We start from the raw sequence: 20524 nt of genomic DNA, 5'->3' as shown, positions 1-20524 counted from the left end.
GCCATTTAAAGCATACAGTTCAGTAATTTTTAGTATATTCACAGAGCTGTGCAACCGTCATCGTGATCGAGTTTATAACATTTTTGTCACCCCCAAAAGAAGAACCTTCATGCCCTTTAGCAGCACCATCTATTTCCCAAAGTCTCCACCCTAAGCCTAGGCAACCATGAATGACTTAATGTCTCTCTTGATTTGCCCACCCTGGACATTTCCTTTAAAAAGCATATTATGCTTCTTTCACTTAGCAGATTTTCAAAGTCTGTCCCTGTCGTGGCATGTGTCTATACCTCATTCTTTTTTATGGCTGAATAATATTCCATAGCATGGACCATATACCATGTGTTATTTACCCATTCATCAGCTGATGGACATTTGAGTCGTTTCTACTTTCTGGCTATTAAAAACAGTGGTGCTGTGAACATTCGTGTACAAGTTTTTGTGTGGATGTATATTTTCAGTTCTCTTGGGATAATACCCAGGAGTGGGATTGCTTCATCAGAAGGTAACCCTATGTTTAAAACTTGGAGGGACTGCCAAACTGTTTCCCAAAGTTGCTGCACTATTTTTACCTTCCTTCCAGCAGAGGTTGGGGGTTCCAATTTCACATCCTTACCAACATTTGTTATCATCTGTCTTTTTGATTATAGCTGTTGTAATGGATGTGAAGTGATAACTCACTGTGATTTTGATTTACATTTCCCTAATGGCTAATGATATAATTAATAATTTCTGTGTGCTTATTTGTCCATTTGTCTATCTTCTTTGGAGCAAGGTCTGTTCCTATTGTTTGCCCACTTTAAAGACTGGGTTGCCTTTCTGTTATGAATTTTAAGAATTCTTTATATATTCTATATAACTAGCAGATGACTTCCAGATAGTCTCTTCCATCCTGTGGATTGTCTTTTCACTTTCTTGATGATGTTTTCTGAGATACCAAAGTTTTAAATTTAATTGTGATGCTGTTTATTAATAGATAGCTAATAAAATCGAATAGATGCTTATCTTTTTTTATTTCAGTGCTTGTACTTTTGATGTCATTACATATTCCAGAGTCAGAAAGATTTACTCCTGTGTTTTCTTCTAAGAGTTTTATTGTTTTGGCTTTTACATTTAGGTCTTTGATCCATTTTGAGTTAATTTGTTGTGTGGTGTGGGGTAGAAGTCCACCTTCATTCTTTCACATGTGGTTATCCAGTTGTCCCAGCACCATTTGTTGAAAAGAGTATCCTTTCCCCATTGAATTGTCTTGGTGCCCTTGTCAAAAATCAATTGACCATAAATATGGGGTTTGTTTTTTATTTTCAATTCTGTTTTTTGTCTTTATAACAATACCACACTTTTTTTCACACTTTTTTTTTAAGATTTTATTTATTTATTTGACAGAGAGAGAGAGACAGCGAGAGAGGGAACACAAGCAGGGAGAGTGGCAGAGGGAGAAGCAGGCTTTCGGCTGAGCAGGGAGCCTGATACGGGGCTCGACCCCAGGACCCTGGGATCATGACCTGAGCCGAAGGCAGACGCTCAACGACTGAACCATGCAGACACCACCTCATACTCTTTTGATTACTGTAGCTTTGTAGTAAGTTTTTGAAATTGGGAAGTGGGTGTCCTCCAATTTTGTTCTTTTTTGGGATTGTTCTGAATTTCCGTGTGAATTTTAGGATTAGCTTGTCAATTTCCTCACAGACACCAGCTGGAATTTTGATGGGGATCACATTGGATCTGTATAAATTCGGGGAGTACTGCCATCTTAACAATATTAAGTCTTCCAATCTATGAAATGGGGTGTCTTTCCATTTATTTGTATCTTCTTTAATTTTTTTGACAATGTTTTATAGTTTTCAGAGTATACCTTTTATGCTCTTTTTTTGCCAAATTTATTCCTAAATATTTTATTATTTGTGATGCTGCTGTAAATAGAATTATTTTCCTGATTTCATTTTCTGATCGTGCATTGCTAGTGTATAGAGATACAATTGATATTAGTATGTTGATATATCCTGCAACCTTGCTAAATATATTTGTTCATTCTAATAGTTTTTTGTGGGTTTTGTAAGAATTTTCTACATAGAAGATTAAGCATCTGCACATAGAGATAGTTTTACTCCTTCCTTTGTAACATGGATACCATTTGTTTCATTTTCTTGCCTAATTACCCTGGCTAGAACCTCCAATACAATGTTGAATAGAAATGGAGAGAGCAGACATCCTTGTCTTCTTCCTAATTTTAGGAAAGCATTCAGTCTTTTACCATTAAGTCTGATATTGGCTGTGGATTTTGTTTTGTTTTGTTTTAGCTGTCCATTATCAGGTTGAGGAAGTTCCCTTCTGTTCCTAGTTTGTCGAGTGTTTTTGTCATGAAGGAGTGTGAGATTTTGTCCATTGTTCTTTCTGCATATACTGAGATGACCCTGTGGGATTTGTCCTTTATTCTATGATATGGCTTATTGCATTAATTGATTTTTGGATGTTATTGTTGAAACAGTCATACATTCCTGGGATAAATCTCACTTTGTCATGATGTATGATCCTTTTTATACATTGCTGGATTTGGTTTTGTTGGGGAAATTTTTTTGAGCATTCTCTATCTAGCAAGCTGTTTACATGGATTAACTCATTTGATTTTCAAAGCCTATGATGTAGGAACTATTTTTTTTAAAGACTTTATTTATGTATTTGAGAGCGAGAGAGAGTGAGAAACAGCATGAGAGGGGAGAGGGGATCATGACCTGAGCCGAAGGCAGTCGCTTAACCAACTGAGCCACCCAGGCACCCCTGACGTAGGAACTATTATTATTCCTCATATCAGAGATGAGGAAGGTGAGGCTCAGAAACATGATGCCAACTTCCCAAGGTCACACAACCAGCAGAGTGGCAGTCAGGACTCTAACTAGTTCTTCATCCCACTCTCACCAGGTAAACCACCTCTCCTGAGCATATCAATGGTGATGTGAGATGATTTTCAGATGATACCCATTGTTTTCATTGTTTTTATAGTTTCCCTTTTTCATGGCAACTGATACTGGTTCTCTGTTAGTGATTGTAATATGAGCTTCCTTCTAAAATGTATTAAGTGAAAAATGGTAAGTCTTTTTTTTTTTAAAGATTTTATTTATTTATTTGACAGAGAGAGACAGTGAGAGAGGGAACACAAGCAGGGGGAGTGGGAGAGGGAGAAGCAGGCTTCCCGCTGAGCAGGGAGCCCGATGTGGGGCTCGATCCCAGGACCCCGGGATCATGACCTGAGCTGAAGGCAGACGCCCAACGACTGAGCCATCCAGGTGCCCCAATAAGTCTTTTTAGAAAAAATATTAAGTAAGTAATTGTATAGACAGTTTATGGGTAAGACTGCATATTCCATGTTGATTTAAGTTATCTGTGTTGTCAGTAGTGAAGGAGAAGGAACGGGAAAGCTAGACATGAAGACATGGCCAATTCAGGTCGTCTCATTTCTCCTGTGTTGTCGGGGGATTCAGATACGGTCATGCAATCATCTGCTACTTCCTCGGTGTGTAATCTGTCTCCAGCACTCTGCTAAGGTCTCTGAGGTTTTCAGTGATGGCTGAGAAATGGTCTCTCACCTCGTGGAGGCTACACATGCGTGCATCATTCTACGCGAGGAAGGGCATCCGTGTTTTCTTTCACGGGCAAATGCAGATTGATGGCCGATGGCCAGCTGGAGCTCTGTATTTCCTGAAGACGATTCTGAGGCTGCCTGTGCACTCACTGAGAAATAAAGCCATTATCAATTAGTAACGGTGGCCCTGACATAGGAAGAGGAAGTATAGGTACTTGCCACCCTTCCCACGCAGCACGTGTCAGAAGAGAGGTACTGCTGATGGACCGAGGAGTGTAATTGCTGGGTCACACGGTTACTCTGTGTTCTAAAATTTGAGGAACTGCTACAGTTTCCCAAGGTACCACACTATTTTACTTTCCTACTGGCAGCGTCTGAGGGTTGCGATTTCACAGCCTCACCAGCACTGGAAGGAGCAATTACGTCCTAGAGGGGAGTGACCTTGAAGGATGAGTGAAATCAGGTCACACCGTGAGAGAAGGAAGAGAGTTTATTTCAGAGATAACTGTTTACAAAATATTGAAGCTTTTCACTTTAAGTGCCCACATGTTAACTATTTGAACCATTTTGATGGAGTTCTTTCTAAAATATAAACAGGTTTTTTGCTATTTATATTCCTTTTCCTCCTCTCCCACTTTTAAAATCCTGGTATCTTAGACATAGCAATGGCTTTCTTGATGTCTTGGGCTCACTGGCCATCTACTCATTGAATAAATCTTTTTTTTTTTAACTTTTTTAAAAAAGATTTTTATTTATTTGAGGGAGGGGAAGCACGAGCAGGGAGAGGGGCAGAGGGAGAATTGGGCTCCCTGCTGAGCAGGGAGCCCCACCCGACCCAGGGCTTGATCCCAGGACACTGGAATCTTGACCTGAGAGCCAAAGGCAGATGCTTAACTGACTGAGCCACCCAGGCGCCCCTACTCACTGAATAAATCTTTATGTAGCTACAAATGTGTGCTTGAAACTGCTGGGAGCTGGGTGTGAGTTAGACACACCTCCTGCCCTCAAGGAATTTGTCATTTAGGACAGGAGAGAAGCTGTGGTAAAAGGTGTAATAAAGCATTATGGATGCCACAAAAGTAGGGGCACACTGGGTTTTAAGGAGGGCCAAAGGAAAAAGTGAATTTGGGTAGGGGGTAAGAGAGTCAGAAAGGCTCCTTAAGGAGGTAACCATTCCCTTCAGTCTCCCCCAGCCCTAGGATCATCCTGGCAGCGTATAAAGTGTTTGGTGGGTTCTCCTGTGTACTGTGATATTGATGAGCCTGCTATAAGCTATTGAAATAGGTAGAGTTCTGCTTCTGTACTTTGTGGCCCAGCCTCCCATGCCGTATGGTTCCTCTCCATCCTGCATGGCTCTGCCACTCCTCTCCACGAACCACTCTGAGGCTTGCTGCTGTCAGCGTTGGGGCTGCGCCTAACCTATGGCTTTATTTTATGGACAGGCGATACATTAAAAGAAGTACCAAGGGGCTACAGTGGGGTTTGGAGCCACAAGGTTTCACCATGGGATCAGTGGAGCATTCCTGTCCAACTCTTCACTTCCAGCCTGTTCAGGATAAGCCACATGGTCCATTCTGGTGGAGTCTGTGGAAGTCCTGTAAGATGCACACGGTGACTGTGTCCCTGCTTGGCCCCCACACCTGTGAAGAGCTGCCCCTGACATGTGGAAGGGTCTCAGCTGCAGAGGAAATACTGACCTGTGGAGCCACAACCAACTTGGGTTCCCACACAATCTCCAACACGCCCAGTGTAAACCCATGATGGAAAAGCAGGCTACACTCTGGGTTCCTTCTTTGGATTTTTACTTGCTCAGTCAAGTGCTGAGCAAGAACACTTTTTTTTTAAGGGGTACAGTCTAAGCCTCCCTTGTATTTACCTATGCATTTATTTATTTACATACATAAATATGCACGTATTTATCATTTTTTTAAATTATGTGTTTATTTATGTATGTATTTAGTTGCTTTCTAGCTGGAGAGATTTACAGGCAGGGAAAATATTTCCTGGCCTCTTAATGTTTGTGGGACCCAAAGGTGACAGTTACCTAATCTTTCTAGGTTGGCAGAGTCTTGTTCTTCTTGGGGAGGGAAAAAGCAGCCAACCTGGAGGGGAAAAAAAAAGTAAAGTCCTTGGTACCTTTTATAAAGATACAAAAGTAGGTGTGGTCTAGAAGAAAGGGCATTGAACTGGGAGTCAAAGTATCCCCTTTCTGCCCTAGCTCAGCCACCAGCTGACCACGTGACCTTGAAAGAAAGTTTTCACTTCTCAGTAACACTGTGCCCTCCTTAGAAAAACAGCAAAAATAACACCTGTCCTCTCGAAACTGCAGGGTGGTTGTGACTGAGGAAATCAATACGAAAGACCTATAGAGTTGAGATGTTGGAGGTGAGATAATAGTAACGCCCTCCTTTTTTTTTTTTTAATAGAATTGTGGCAATGTTTGATTTGTCCATTCACTGTGTTAAAAAGAGGCCACCCGCCTGCTAACATTTCCCAAGGGCTTACTTTGTGCCTGCTATTGGACAGCATTCCACATTCTGCAATGTTATGTAATCCTCAGAATAAATCACTGAGGGCAGGGACCATTATTAATTATTGCCCTTTTAAAGGTAAGGAAACAGACTCAAGAGGTTAAGTAATATGCTTATGGTTATGTAGCTAGGAAAGTGGCAGATGACAGGTTTGAACCCATAGCGCAAGCTTAAGTGCTATACTTAGCCCGGTATTCCACTTAAGTAAAAAGATCTTACTGTTTTTCCTTTTCCTTCCAGAAAGTCAAATAGAAAATGACAATGCAGATCTTTTGCTTCCAGAGTAGCCAGGTTTAGGGTGTGGTTAGTCAGAACCTGTGTTCCCCAAGCCAGGTTCTCCTGGCACACATCCGGCATTTGTGGCCACCCCCCCCACTTGCTCAGGGTCCATCAGCCATCTCAGCCAGGGTGCCCCTAAAGCCCTTCTTGGAAGCAGATTGCCTTGGAGCCCGGGGTTCTTTCTTCTCGGTGAAACCAGGCCACTGCGTTTAAGCTTGTTAGAAAGATGCTGAATTAAAATCGGCCGTGAATGCCCCACCCCGAGAGGCTGCAGCTGTGTCTGGTAAGTGACACTCCCAGAACACTGTTCATTTTTAAATATTTTTATGAATTTCTCTTCCAAAGTGGCAAAAGGGCCACGTGTTCATTGACTGGATATGAAGAATTATTCTCACTTGGAAGATTGCATATTAGGCAGGACACTTGAGCCAGAAAGCAAGTGCTTATTTTCATGTATACCACTTAAAACTTCCAGAATATTTTTTTTCTTTCTCATTGATGTGGAGTTGGCAGTGACTTACAGCACTTGAGTTAGAAATGTCTGATTTCCTTCTCCCTGAGGCAGTGAATGATCTACAAACAAACACAGGAATCCATTAGAGAAGCTGCATTTACAAGGAGAAAAGAAAGGTTGCATTAACAGAAATAAAGACTCCTAATTTACTGGCTGGTAGGCTGTTCACTTATTGATTCTCTTCAAGGGAAGTGCAGGGGTATTATTGTGTTAAAGGGAAAACCTTAAGGGTTATTCTGGTAGATGGGTTATTTTGAAGTGTGTGAAGTCCAGAAGAAACCCAGGGTGTAGGAGAAAGGGGAAGGGAAAGGGTGGCAAGTGGGAGTCAGGGAAGGTGAAGGAAGGGGAGGTAGGTTAGAGCTGGTGGTGTATACACTGAGCCTGAGGATTTCATGAAAATTTTCAAACAAATGTGAAATTGAATAGGAAGATGTAATAAATCCCTATGTAAGAATCACACAGCATTAACAGTTATTAATTCATGGCCAGTTTTGTTTCATCTGTTACTTTTTCCTTCTCTGGTATTATTTGGAAACAAACCCCTATATCATTTTACCCATATTTTAGTAGGTGTTTCCAGAAGATAAGAACTCTTTTAAAATATAATTTTGATATTATCATCACATCTGAAAAATAATAGCACTGTTTCCTTAATATTATCAAATACCCAGTCACTCTTAAATTTTCCAATTTCTTCGTAAATGATTTTCTTACGGTCGCTTGTTTGAAAGAGGATCCAAACAAGGGGACACACGGTGATGGTCTGTTAGTCCCCTATTGGCAATAGCTTCCCCTTCATCTCTTCTTTAACCCCCATGGAATTTATTTGTTGAAGACACTGAGTCATTTGTCCTTCAGAGTTTCCCATAGATTATGTTTTAATACATCACTGTAGTGTATTCTGACATGTTCTTCTGCACTGTCCATTTCCTATCAATGGGTGTCAAAGGCTTGATTGGGTTCAGGTGTTTGGCTTTGGGTCCAGCATTCTTTGTAAGGTGATGGTGTGCTGTTCCATCAGGAGACAGATAATGTCTGATTGTCTTTCACTTAGCGATGTTAGCAGCAGGTGATGATCCGTGCCTATATCCATTTTAGGAGTTAGAAAAATAGGGATGTTTTATTTTTATTTTTTTATTTTTTTAAAGATTTTACTTATTTATTTGACAGAGAGAGAGAGAGAGTGAGCGAGTGCACAAGCAGTGGGGAGCAGCAGAGGGAGAGGGAGAAACAGGGCCTCCGCTGAGCAGGGACCCCGATGCGGGGCTTGATCCCAGGACCCTAGGACCACGACCTGAGCTGAATGAAGGCAGACGCTTAACCGAACGAGCCATCCAGGCACCCAAAATTAGGGCTATTTTAGTTGTCAGTATTTCTGGGGGAAAAAAAGAACTTCTGTATCTGTAGAAATTAACATTCCCCTTGGTTATTCATAGTGGTCAGTTTGTATAAGAAAGACACATCAAATGTTTGCTTCTTTCCGTTTTTGTACCTATTTTCAACATAAAGGTTGGTTCACTGGCATCCTCCCGCAGTAACAAAGTAATAAAAACCAAGGTTTTATTAAGTGTCTTTTTGATTTTATGGATTTAAACGTATTTGATATTGCTTCAGGTGTACTGAGTTATACTAACTGATGCTCACAGTGCCCCTTCTTTGGCCAGTGGAAGCTGCCTCAAGAGAGTTCCTGGGTCCCTTAGACACACCCCAGTAGTCATAGATAGAGAGCTGCTTCTTTGCTTTCTGCTGTGACAACTCGTTCTAAGTCTTTCTTATACAATTTCTGTCCCAGACCTGGACTAAGCTGTTTCTTCAGAATATCGATTCTTTTAACAGGAAATGGTATTTGCAGACCACAGCCTGGCAGTAAAGGTGCTCATTGCTCACGGGTTGGTCATTGTGTGCTTGTCTTTTCAGAGCACAAAGGTAGGAGATAAAACACATGTACACATACACAAACATATATATATATGGTATATTTAAAGTCAAAACACGCGCTGACTTACTACAGATACCCCAAATTCATATTCACGGCTATTTAGTTTACTTGGTTTTGTACATCCTTTCTCTAGAGCATCAAGAATGCCATTCTCAGCACCACCAGGAATGCTAGAGCATTCCATAATTGCTAATTTGTTTTACCTTACACTGCATTCAAACATTCTCACTGCTACAATTAACCAATATAATTACTAAAAAAAGCTTGAGGTATTTTTTTGCAACACTTCATCATTCTTAGGGTATCTTCTGTCAGAAATTTATGAGTTTTAAAATCACTTGGAATAGGTTCTTTCTGTGTAGTTATGCCAAAAACTAATACACATATACCTTAATTTGTTTTATCTTACTTTTTGGGGGGGAGTAGTTGCTTTTTAAATTTAAATTTTATTTTATAATTATGTAAATATATGGTTTCAAAGTCAAATCTACAAAACAAGGTATATTCAAAGAAATCTTGCCTCTATCCCCCACCCCCTTAACCATATTCCTGCCTATCCTTCTTCCCCGTAAGTGGCCAGTTTTTAAAATTAGATGGTTTATCCTTCCATTGTTTGTTTTTTAATGTGTGTGTGTGTGTGTGTGTGTGTGTGTGCGCGTTTGTGCGCACGCACATCACTCCTTTCTTAGATAAATGACAGTGTATTGTACACCACGTATCCTGGAGATCACCCCATACTTGTGTGTATAGATAGATTCCTCATTCCTTTTTACTGCTGCCTAGTATCTCACTGTGCCACTGTACCATAGTTTATTCAGACAATCTTCTGTTGAGGGGTGTTTGCATTTTGCAGAGTTTTGCTATTGCAGGTGGTGCCGCAGTGAATAGCCTTGTGCAAATGTCTTTTTGCATTTTTATCAACGTGTCTTTGGGATAGTTTCCTAGAAGTGATTGCTGGTCAAAGAATGAAATGCTTATACGAGTTTGTTAGATATTGCCAGATTTCCTTCCTTGTGCTCTCTCAGATCCTTACCAAGGTCCTAGGGATGGAGCCCAAGCATGTTATTGTTAAAAAGCTGTGCCTGTGCAGGGTGCCTGGGTGATTCAGTGGGTTAAGCATCTGACTCTTGATTTCAGCTTAGGTCATGATCTTGGGGTCATAAGATTGAGCCCCACATCGGGCTCGGCACTCTGTGGGGCGTCTGCTTGAGATTCTCTCTCTCTCCCTTTCCCTCTGCCCCTCCCCCATCAAATAAATAAATAAATCTTAAAAAAAAAAGCTGTGCCTGTGTAGTATTTTGGCACAGGAAGGACCAACAGGACCACAATCATTGAAGCATAGCATTTGAAAAGACCTAGCACAGGGCACCTGAATTCACTTGGTTAAGCGGCTGCCTTCGGCTCAGGTCATGGTCCCAGGGTCCTGGGATTGAGTCCCACATCGGGCTCCCTGCTCAGTGGGAGGCCTGCTTCTCCGTTTCCCTCTGTATGCCACTTCCCCCTGCTTGTGCTCTCTCTGTCTCTGTCAAATAAATAAATAAAATCTTTTTTTCAAAAAAAGAAAAGACCTAACACAGAGATAGACCTCCTGTCAGTACGTGCAGCCTTGCAATGTGAGCCTCAGCACTTGGAAGGAAGCACAAAATCTGGAGCTGGGGACACCTGGGTTCCAACCCCAGCCCCACACTTACCAGCACTTGACCTTGTGAAATTACTTAAATTCTGAGCTTCTGTTGGCCCTTCATAAAATGGGAATAATCATGGCACCTACCTTCACAAGGTTAATGCAAGATTAAAATAGTGGAGTGCTTGGCAGAGTATAAGGGCTAAAGAAATGTTAGTTTTATTATTATTATTATTACTATTATTATTATTTGAGTTAATGAAGAGAGTTATTAGGGCTTTGGAGCTTGTAGATCATTATGCTCTATAAAATTATTAATCCCTCCTATAAAATGAACATCATACTAATTTAAGAAGGGAGACAATTTTTTGTGTGTTGATTGGCAAATGGTTTTGCTATAGAACTGGATGCTGCCTTTAGAACGCAGGGAAGAGAACAGGAAAAATCGTAGGTATGGAGAGGACCTAAAACCACCCTGATGAGGCCAAGTGCTTGCAGAGGACAGAGGGAAGTCACTTCTGAGCTCCCCAAGCCCTCCTTGGACATGGCCTTTGTTGTCGTTAGCTGCTCAGCCCTGACCTGCCTGCCCTCCCAGCCGTGGGCCGGACAGAGACACCGGTTTGGGGCAGCATGCCTTTGGGTACACTCTGCAGCCCCTAGACCCAGCTGTCATGTCTGGGGCCCTTTTCTGCCCTGGTATCGGACACCACATTTCCTGACAGGCAGTCAAGACACATTCTCCGACACTTCAGAACTCCAGCCTGCAAGCCCATCTCATGCTTGCCTGAGGTCGGAGAAGGGAGGGGTCGGGGACTCTGACCGGCAGCACAGTGGGCTTCTCTTTTCCTTCTTCAAGCGTGCTAACGGGGCAGCTCCTTGTTATTGTTAATCTTATGAAATTCAGGTTTTAGACTTCTGTTCACCTAGTCTACTCTTGGTTTTGCTCGGCCCTGTACTTTGCTTCATTTATTTCTGCTTTTGTAATGATCAGTCCCTGCACTCTCCTTTCTTTGGGTTGATTTCTATTCTTTTTTTAGATTTTTGAGTGAAAATTAGGTTCATTTAGTTTCACCTTCTTATTTTCTGCTAAATGCGTTTAAGATGTTTATTTATGTTCTCTATCTTTCAGTTCTAAATATTTTATGATTTCTATTTGAATTTTCTCTGCAGCGATGAAGTATGTTTTTTGAAGTATGTTTTCACAAGTCTTCATAGGTATGGGTGTTTTTTTGGCTGCAATTTGCATTATTGATTTCTAATTGTATTCATGGTAGTCAGTGAATGGGACTTCTAGGTTGTCATGTTTGGGGGAACTCGTGAGAACCTGTTCTATGGCTTTTTTTTTTATCAGCGTCTCACGTAGGCTTTGAAAAAAATGAGTATTTTGTTTGCTGGGTGCTGAGTCCTTAAAATAGTAGTTAGCTCCGCTTGGGTAAGCACGCCTTCAGATCTCCTTCAGCTTCACTGCCAGATGAAGCTCTCGTCAAAGCCACTGCGCTTTGCCAGGGTCCGAGACACAAAAATGTCCATTTAGGACTCATTTGTTTGGTGTGCCTCACAAAACCTCTCCAGGCCAAGGAAGATCATGGAGCTTCCATTTTTTTTGCAAATAAGGTTAAACGTGTAGGAGTCTGAATTCTTTTAATTCCAGCTTACTTGGCTTGTAAAATGTAGGCCCTGGTTTCAAGTGGAGAATCTCGACTATTTCTGTTACAGGTATTTGTGCTGTGCAGTGATTTAGGAGCGGAACGGATGTGTATCCTCATGAAGAACCAAAGTTGGGGGCCGGCTGTGGCCCACGTCCGGCATCAGGCCCATTTGAGGCGCCCCTTGGCCTTTGTCACGGTGGTTGTCTGTGTGCCCCATAACTGCGCTGAGCCTTGTTTCTTCATCAGTTCTGTGGCTCTAATACCACCTGCCATGTTGATCACAGAGGATTGTGGTGAGGCTCCGTCCAGACAATAGGCAATCAAAAAAAAAAAAAAACCACAACCCCAGTACTTTGTAAACTGTAAAGAGATCCTCCAGGATCAGGTACAGGTTGCAGGCACCTTGTGAAGGAGTGAGTGGAAGTGGTCTTCGTGCATGTAAACCGTCTTTATTCTCTGGAAGGAGCCTCAACAGGGGGAGGTTGAGAAACCCTCGGAGGCCCCTGATGTCCTTTCCCCTCGGTGCAGAATCCGGCAACCGTAGCCATGACCACCCACGTCACCCTGGAGGATGCCCTGTCCAACGTGGACCTGCTGGAAGAGCTGCCCCTCCCCGACCAGCAGCCATGCATCGAGCCGCCGCCGTCCTCCATCATGTACCAGGTCCGTCCGCCCAGAGCACAGGGGCGGTCGGGAACTCCGGATGCCCTAGGACGGCTTGCCCTGAAGGCCTGGGGAAGGGGGCTGTCTGCCTCTAAAAGGTGAAGGGCCCTGAGCTGATGGAGTCACTTGTGCCCTGGTGGAGCTGAGTATGAGGAATAGATTAGCTAGTAAACATATACCAGGGCTGTTTCTCCTCTCCAGGGAAGGCTTGTTGATCTGCTCTGACCCCAAATACCTTCCCGGCTATTCTTGCTGCAGCACCAACCAAGGATTTGGCAGCTCTCATCTCATGAATTAAATATTACAATTTAGAAACCCCTAGAGCTTGCCTGGGTAATTACTTTTCCTTCATGTATGTGAAAAGAGCTTTCAGCTCCCCATAGCTGCTAATGGCTCAGGGAAGCCAGTCACCATTGTTTGCTTTTGCCTGAGCTTGTGATAAACCATGATCAGATTGCTTAAAACCATGACACCCCCCCCACCTCAGGGCATGCCGGGAAGGGCATCGGTGTAGCTAGAGTCAGCCTGACAAACAGCCCCTGGTCCAGGCGTGCTGGGTGAGTATGCCACACGAGGAAAGAATAAGTTAATGCAAAATTTTTAGCTGTGTTTGACCTTTTGTAGGTTCTGGGACTGCTAACTGAGACTAAATATGAATGCATAATATATTTGTAATTTCGTTCAGTAGTTAGATTTTATTAAGCACATTCCTGAAGATTCAAGTCACAAACTTGGCTTATTCACGTTTTCTAACCCAGGTTAAATTTTTAAGTACATATCTTTTTTATTACAAGCAATACAGGGAAGTATAACAAGTAATTTCCCTGTAACTGTGGCTACACACATACACACACACACACACACATACACATCTTTTTACCATATGTATGATATAAACATGTATTATACATAGATATAGATAGATATATTTTTTTTTAACCAAAAGGGAACCATACTATATATATTGCTCTATGATTTGGCTTTTTTAACTTAAAATTTATTATGGGTATTTTTCCATGACAATACTACAACGCTACCATTTTATTTTTAACTACCACCTAGTACTTATAAGTCCATCATATGGATATACTATTATTTATTTAACCTTTTGCTGTTAATGGACATTTGGATGGTTTCCAGTTTTTCTGTCACAAAAAATGCTGCAGTTATCATCCTTGTACATAAGCATCTGCAGCCTCAGGTGAGTATTTTTGCAACTGCCGGATGAAAGCAATGCACATCTTAACTTTTAACAGCTATTTAGGTTTCTCTAGTTTAAGCATTTACTTCCAAGACTCGGGCAACCTGGGGAAGCAGATGCGGGTCCTGTCTAGCCGGCGCCTGCCCGGTGTGAGTCAGAGTAGGATTTCCTTGGGGGAAGATCAGAGGACGATGTGGAGATAGGTTTCCACAGAGACCTGTGGCATTCGTTGGCAGTGGTTTGGACTCATTTTTGGACACCCAGCCACCTTGGACTCGTTTTCCAACAAACAAATGTTTCTGTCCTCTAATTCCTACAGGCTAACTTTGACACAAACTTCGAGGACAGGAATGCATTTGTCACAGGCATTGCAAGGTACATCGAGCAGGCCACGGTCCATTCCAGCATGGTAAGTTGGTGTGATCCTGCCAGCACGGGGGCCACCCCCCCCCGGTGGGCATGTGCTCAGCTCTCCCGGGAGCTGCCTGCCTCGGTCAGGCCCGTCTCCATAAGCCCCTTCTCATGCCCTGCCCCACCCGCTCCCAGTGCCTGGGGCACGCTCTTCCCCCGTCTTCCAGCTTTGCAAATCCTACTCACCTGTAGGTCACCCACTTGATCCCGCTCTTTACATCCCTGAACTTCTGGAGCCTTATAGGTTAACATATGATTAGATCCTGCCTTGTCTTATACTCTGTAGATTACTGGCTGTGTAGGAATTTACCTCTTGATCAAGTTTATCTCTGAGAAAGCAAAAGGTTTCTCAGAAAGAAGAGATGATGGTTGTAGAATAATACCTTATTGACCCAAGGAAGTTGGTGGTTAATCATTCCCAAGTGGGGTCGATGGTCTAATAGGTCTGTACCTGACCCATCTGTGAGGAATCATCCACTTCCCTCTTGGGCTTTCATTGATTTTATTCTCAGGTAGCCCTGGAATTTGCAGATTTCCAGAATCCTCATTCAGAGGCTCTGTCTGCAGCTCATTGGACCTTTCTCACTGTATCATTTATATGCTAAAGCCTTGCCTTACCATCCCTGACCCCATTCATTCAATAAATATTGTGTACCTGGTACCTGCAGAGACTGTGCTAGATGTTGGAGAGGGGGTGTACAAGGACAAATAGGGGCCAGCCTTGATTCTCAGTGAGGCAAGAGGGAAATAGACAAGCTTTCCCTTTATTTAACACTTTCTGTGCAGGTATTTTATTTAAAAATTTTTTTAAATTTTAATTCCAGTGTAATTAGCATACAGTGTTATATTAGTTTCAGGTGTATAATATAGTGATTCAGCACTTCTGTACATGACTCAATGGTCATCATAAGTATTCTCTTCATCCCTGTGACCTGTCTCACCCATTCCACCCATCCTCTGGTAACCATCAGTTCTCTTTAGTTAAGAGTCTGTTTTTTGGTTTGTCTCCTTTTTTCCCCCTTTGTTTGCTTGTTTTATTTCTTAAATTCCACATAGGAGTGAAATTATATGGTATTTGTCTTTCTCTGACTGACTTCCCTTAGCATTTTACTATCTAGTCTCTTTAGGTCCATCCATGTTGTTGCAAATGGCAAGATTTCGTTCTTTTTTATGGCTGAATAATATTCCATTGTATTAATATATACCATGTCTTCTTTATCCATTCATCTATCAATGGACACATAGGTTGCCTCCATATTTTGGCTATTATAAATAATGCTGCAATAAACAGAGGTACATATATCCTTTCGAATTAACGTTCTTGTGCTCTTTGGATAAATACCTAGCAGTATCATATGGATCATATGGTAGTTCTATTTTTAATTTTGGGGGAACTTCCAAACTGTCTTCCACAGGGGCTGCACCAGTTTGCATTCCCACCAGCAGTGCAAGAGCGTTCCTTTTTCTCCACATCCTTGCCAACACTTGATGTTTCTGGTGCTTTTGATTTTAGCCATTCTGACAGGTGTGGGGTGTTAACTCATTATGGTTTTGATTTGTACTTCCCTGATGATTAGTTTTGTTGAACATCTTCTTATGTGTCTGTTGGCTATCTGTATGTCTTCTTTGGAGAAAGGTCTGTTCGTAAGTTCTCTGTCAGATATTTTAAATGCACTGTTTGAATTAGTTCTCATCTCAACCCTGTGAGACAGGTTTTATTGCAATACCCATTTTACAGACAGGGAAAACCAGAGTTCGGATAAGTTAAGTAAATTACTCAAGATCACGCCGCTGACAAGTGACTTTGCCAAATGCAGGTCTGTCTGACTACAAAATCTGTGCTCTAGATTCCTCTGTGCGGGCAAATAGAAATGCAGGAAGTTAAAGGTAAATGACATGTAAAAGTTCAGAGCTCTGTGTTTTTGAACAGTCCTTGAGGGGATCAGAAAGTTTGATGATGAAAGAAGGACCTTTTGAATAGGGCCTTGTATATTATATGTATACAGACACATTTACAGATGCGTTTTAACCATATATAAATGATTTAAAAGTATAAGATATTCTCATACATGATATCCTTGGAGACTTACAACAACCCTGTGACTTGCAAAGGGATCATTAGGTCCATTTTAGAGATGAGAAAACTGAGACCTGGAGAGTGAACAAGCAGGTTTCTCATGATCCCACAACTAGTAAGTCACAGGGTGGAACCTGGAATCCAGGCTTTTGATTCCCAATCCTGATCTCTTTCCACTCAACTCCGCTGTCCCACATAGTTAGAATTTTATCTGTCAGAGATGAAGTGGGGAGGGCATACTAGGTGGTAGAACCAGCAGAAGCAAAGGCACAGAGACAGAAATTCTCAGAGACTTCCTGGGTCTGGGTGTCGCCGTATAGGCACATATATGGTGTCTCTTTCTGTGTCCACATTCCCTTTCCTGAACTGCACACTGGAATTGCCTTGAGAGCATTAAAATATACCGGGGCCTGGCCCCAACCCCGGGAATAAGGATTTAGTTCTGGTGGGGCATGGCCTGGACATCAGGAGTGAACTGGTGACTGAGGCCAACTCTACATGAGAAAACGGTGACATTTTCAAGGTAAAAGGTGAGCCCAAGCAGAGACTGGACCAGGACTTAAGTCTCCTGAGGCCCCACTTAGGGCTCTTTCTGCCACACCGTCCTGACCTCTGTACTCTAGTCATACAATAGATCTGGTAGATGGGCACCAAAGTATCCACAGGGCAGAGTCTACACCATTATTGTTTGCCATCCTGTTCACCGCACACAGCCCAGAGCCTGGGACCTCAAGCGCTCAGTAAACCATTCACTGAGTCAAAGTCAGAATCCTCCCCCTGCTGGTGGGCTGTGCGGTGCTAACAAGTAGACGCACGTTCCCTGCGTTACTGTCGCTTCCCTTTTTTGACCTCTGTTCTGAACCAGGAGCAGCAGGAGACCTACAGGCTTGATCTTAGTTGTCTCTGGTCTCAAGGACAACATGTTATTGACTTTACAAGTGCTCCAAATTAAGAATTGAAAGTATGACTCATCACTGACATTTGCTATTGAAAACAAAACTGTAAGAAGTAACAAATTCCAGACTAAATCTGATCTAGCACAAGGGAGATATTATGAAATAGATATAATACGTGGAATAAAAAAATGAATAAAGGTTTGTTTTTATATCAGCAGACATTTGCAAGAGAGATGGTCTAGTGATACCATTTTTATTGCTTTTTTGTAAACTGCATACAGTATCAAATTCACCATTTAAAGGGTACAACTCAGTGTTTTTTTTAGTATATTTACAATGTCATACCAACATCACTGCCATTTTATTTCTATCACCACAGAGAGAAGCCCCAAGCCCATTAGCAGTCCCTCACAATTCCTGTCTCTCCCCGTCCCCTGGCAGACAATAATTTGCTTTCTGTTCCTGTGCACCTGTCTGTGCGGAGCATCTCCTCTAAATGAATCATGTAGCATGTGGCCTTTGGGGACTGGCAGAAGGTTTTCTGAGTTGACCCATGTTGTGGCACGTATCAACACTTTCCTCCCGTTTACTGTGAAAGATGCTGCACTGCATCGTTATTTATCCATTCATCAGTTAATGGCCATTTGGCTTGTTTCCTCTTCTCTGTGTCAGGACAGCACTGCTGCGAACAAGGGTGCACGTTTCTGTGTGGACGTGTTTTCATTTGTCTGGGATGTATATACCCAGGAGTGGAATTGCTGGGTCACGGGGTAACTCTGTGTTTTACTTTTTGAGAAATTGCCGGACTACCTTTTTCCTAGTAATACTCTTACTTCCCTTTGCGGATCACCTACAGAGAGAGAGAGAGAGAGAGAGTGTGTGTGTGTTTGTGTGTGTGTGTGTGTGTGTGTGTGTGTGATTTAATTTTCATGAAATTCTCGGAGGTTGTCCTTGTCATTATCATTAAACAGATACTAAATGGAGAATTTTAGGTTAAGTGATTTCTTGAAGATCAAAGGACTAAGAAGTGATGAAGCTGGGATTTGAACCCACATATTTAGAACCTGAGTTTAGGGCTCTTAGCACTTGGCGAGGTGAGGTGAGTCATCCCTGTGTTTTTCGGATTCATTTCCCATGCTGTTATTGGTTTTGCCATCTGCTGTATATTATTTTTAAAAATTGAGCTTAATCATTTTCTTGCTCCTGAAATAGTAGCATGGGCTCTTATGAAAGGGCAAACATCGTACTCTATAATATGAAAAGTGAAAGCCCTGTTTATCCAGCCCCATAGTGAGCTTGCTCCTTGTCATAGCTTGATGCATACTGCACCAAAATATTTTTCCGTATATAACAGTATACTTTCATAATTATTACTCTTTGTTTTAACCTACCTGCTGTACATTCTGTTTCGCTACTTGCTTATTTTCTTGCTCACGGTATACCTGAGACAGCTTTTGCTCTGGGAACAAATAGATCTGCCTTCTTTTTTTCTAAGGTGCCTGTGCATCTTTGAAAAATGTGGCCCACTGGTAGCGCCCTCGGGTGTCTGTGGGGACTCCCTGAAGCCGGGGCTTCTCAAACATGAATTGTGTACCTGGGAACACGAGTCACCTGGGAGTTGCATTGAAGTGCAGATTCTGATTCCATAGGCCCAGGGAGGGGCCCCGAGAGTCTGCACATCTTGTCAGCTTCCCAGGTCGTGCTGATGCTGCTCACTTTGATGCATGAAGCTCTTGGGGGCCGTGAAGGAGTCTTCCAGCACCAGCGTAATTTCTCCCTGCTGAGTGTGTGTTTTGGTTTTCAGAATGAAATGCTGGAGGAAGGGCATGAGTATGCGGTCATGCTGTACACCTGGCGCAGCTGCTCCCGGGCCATCCCGCAGGTGAGACTGGCCTTGCTGGGTGACTCTCCTCCACTTCGGCCTCAGCCAGAGAGCTGAGCTTTTCCAGGTGCAGGGAGTGAAGTAGGGCCTGGTAGTCAAGGGTGCTTGCTCGAGGCATTTGGAGAGCTTCCCATTACACTGGTGACAACTTCAAAAATATTTGTTCAATTTATTTCAAAAGCGATATGTACTACCTGTACGACACCCAAACCATTGCCCAAAGGTATAAAGTAAAAAGCAAGACATCCCCACCTCCTCGCCCCCACCACCCAAATGCACCTCCCACCAAAGCCTAATCACTATGGATACTTTGCTGCATATTCCTTTGGATCTTTTTGCTTAAACATCATGAATATTGCTACGAATATTATTTGTAAATTATCATTTATTTGTATTTATAAATGTATATTGTTTATATTTATATGTATATTGTTCTGCCACTTGCTTTTTCCCACTTAATTCCTTTTTAGTAACTTTTTTGTGTTGACTCATGCAAATATATTTACTGTAATTATCAGCATCATATTTATATCCCATTATAACAAAATTAACAAACCACAGGTGTGCAAAGCAAACAGAAACTATTCTTCTCTCTTCCCCCTCACCTTATCCCCCAGAGGTAACTACTTATTAACAGTTTGCTTTGAACTCTTTCAGATTTTCTATGCCTCTATTATATATAGACACACACACACACACACACACACACACACACACACACACTGTTTGTTTTGTGTTTTGTTTAACAAAAATGGGATTCAATTACCCTTCATGTCCTGCAGGTTTTTTCACCTGGCAGTTTATGGTAGCAGTCTCTCCATGTCACTTCACAGAGATCTGTCTCATTCCTTCTAGCACCTTTATGATGATATCATATGAATACATCATATTTTATCCATTTAATCATCGGCTGGTGGGTATTTACCTTATTGCTACCATTTTAAGAATTTCTAAGCAACAGTGTGAAGAATGTCCTCATGCTTATCCTTCGCTCACTGTTCAGTTTCACTTGACCAGTTAGCAGTCTGGGGTGTGCAGGCTATGAAAACATCTGCCATGTGATTCTGATGTGTTGAAACCCACTGGGCAGAGAAAATGGTTTTTTTGATGGGGCCAAGTATGGCTGGGGACCCTCATGCCATGTGCTTGTGGAACAATGGCTGGAACATTTTTCTCTGCTTAGATGCTGGTGGGGTCCCCCTGGGGTAGGAGTAGGGGAAAGGCTGAAGGAGGGAGACCTTGCAGATCAAGGTAAATGTGTTCAGAGCTCATGGTCAGGGC

The 20524-nt window shown here is 42.3% G+C and overlaps 1 protein-coding gene across 4 annotated transcripts in view; it reads left to right on the top strand.

The window, feature by feature from the left end:
• CYFIP2 (cytoplasmic FMR1 interacting protein 2) overlaps positions 1-20524 on the top strand; it is a 123279-nt gene that overhangs the window by 7466 nt on the left and 95289 nt on the right. For 3 of the 4 annotated variants that reach the window (XM_025867144.2, XM_073890531.1, XM_073890533.1), the window contains exons 2-4: positions 12642-12776; positions 14297-14386; positions 19166-19243. In XM_025867144.2, the coding sequence (XP_025722929.1) occupies positions 12660-12776; positions 14297-14386; positions 19166-19243 (285 nt within the window). In that variant the 5' untranslated portion in view covers positions 12642-12659. Of the gene's footprint in view, positions 1-1427; positions 1580-12641; positions 12777-14296; positions 14387-19165; positions 19244-20524 lie in introns of those variants that run through there. The other variant, XM_073890538.1, reaches the window with a different exon arrangement.

Source organism: Callorhinus ursinus, unplaced genomic scaffold (genome assembly GCF_003265705.2).
Source record: "Callorhinus ursinus isolate GAN/ISIS: 27379988/994484 unplaced genomic scaffold, GSC_fseal_2.0 scaffold3, whole genome shotgun sequence".
NCBI lineage: Eukaryota > Metazoa > Chordata > Mammalia > Carnivora > Otariidae > Callorhinus > Callorhinus ursinus.
Note: the sequence above shows the minus strand (reverse complement) of the source record. Positions and strands in the feature narration are given on the sequence as shown.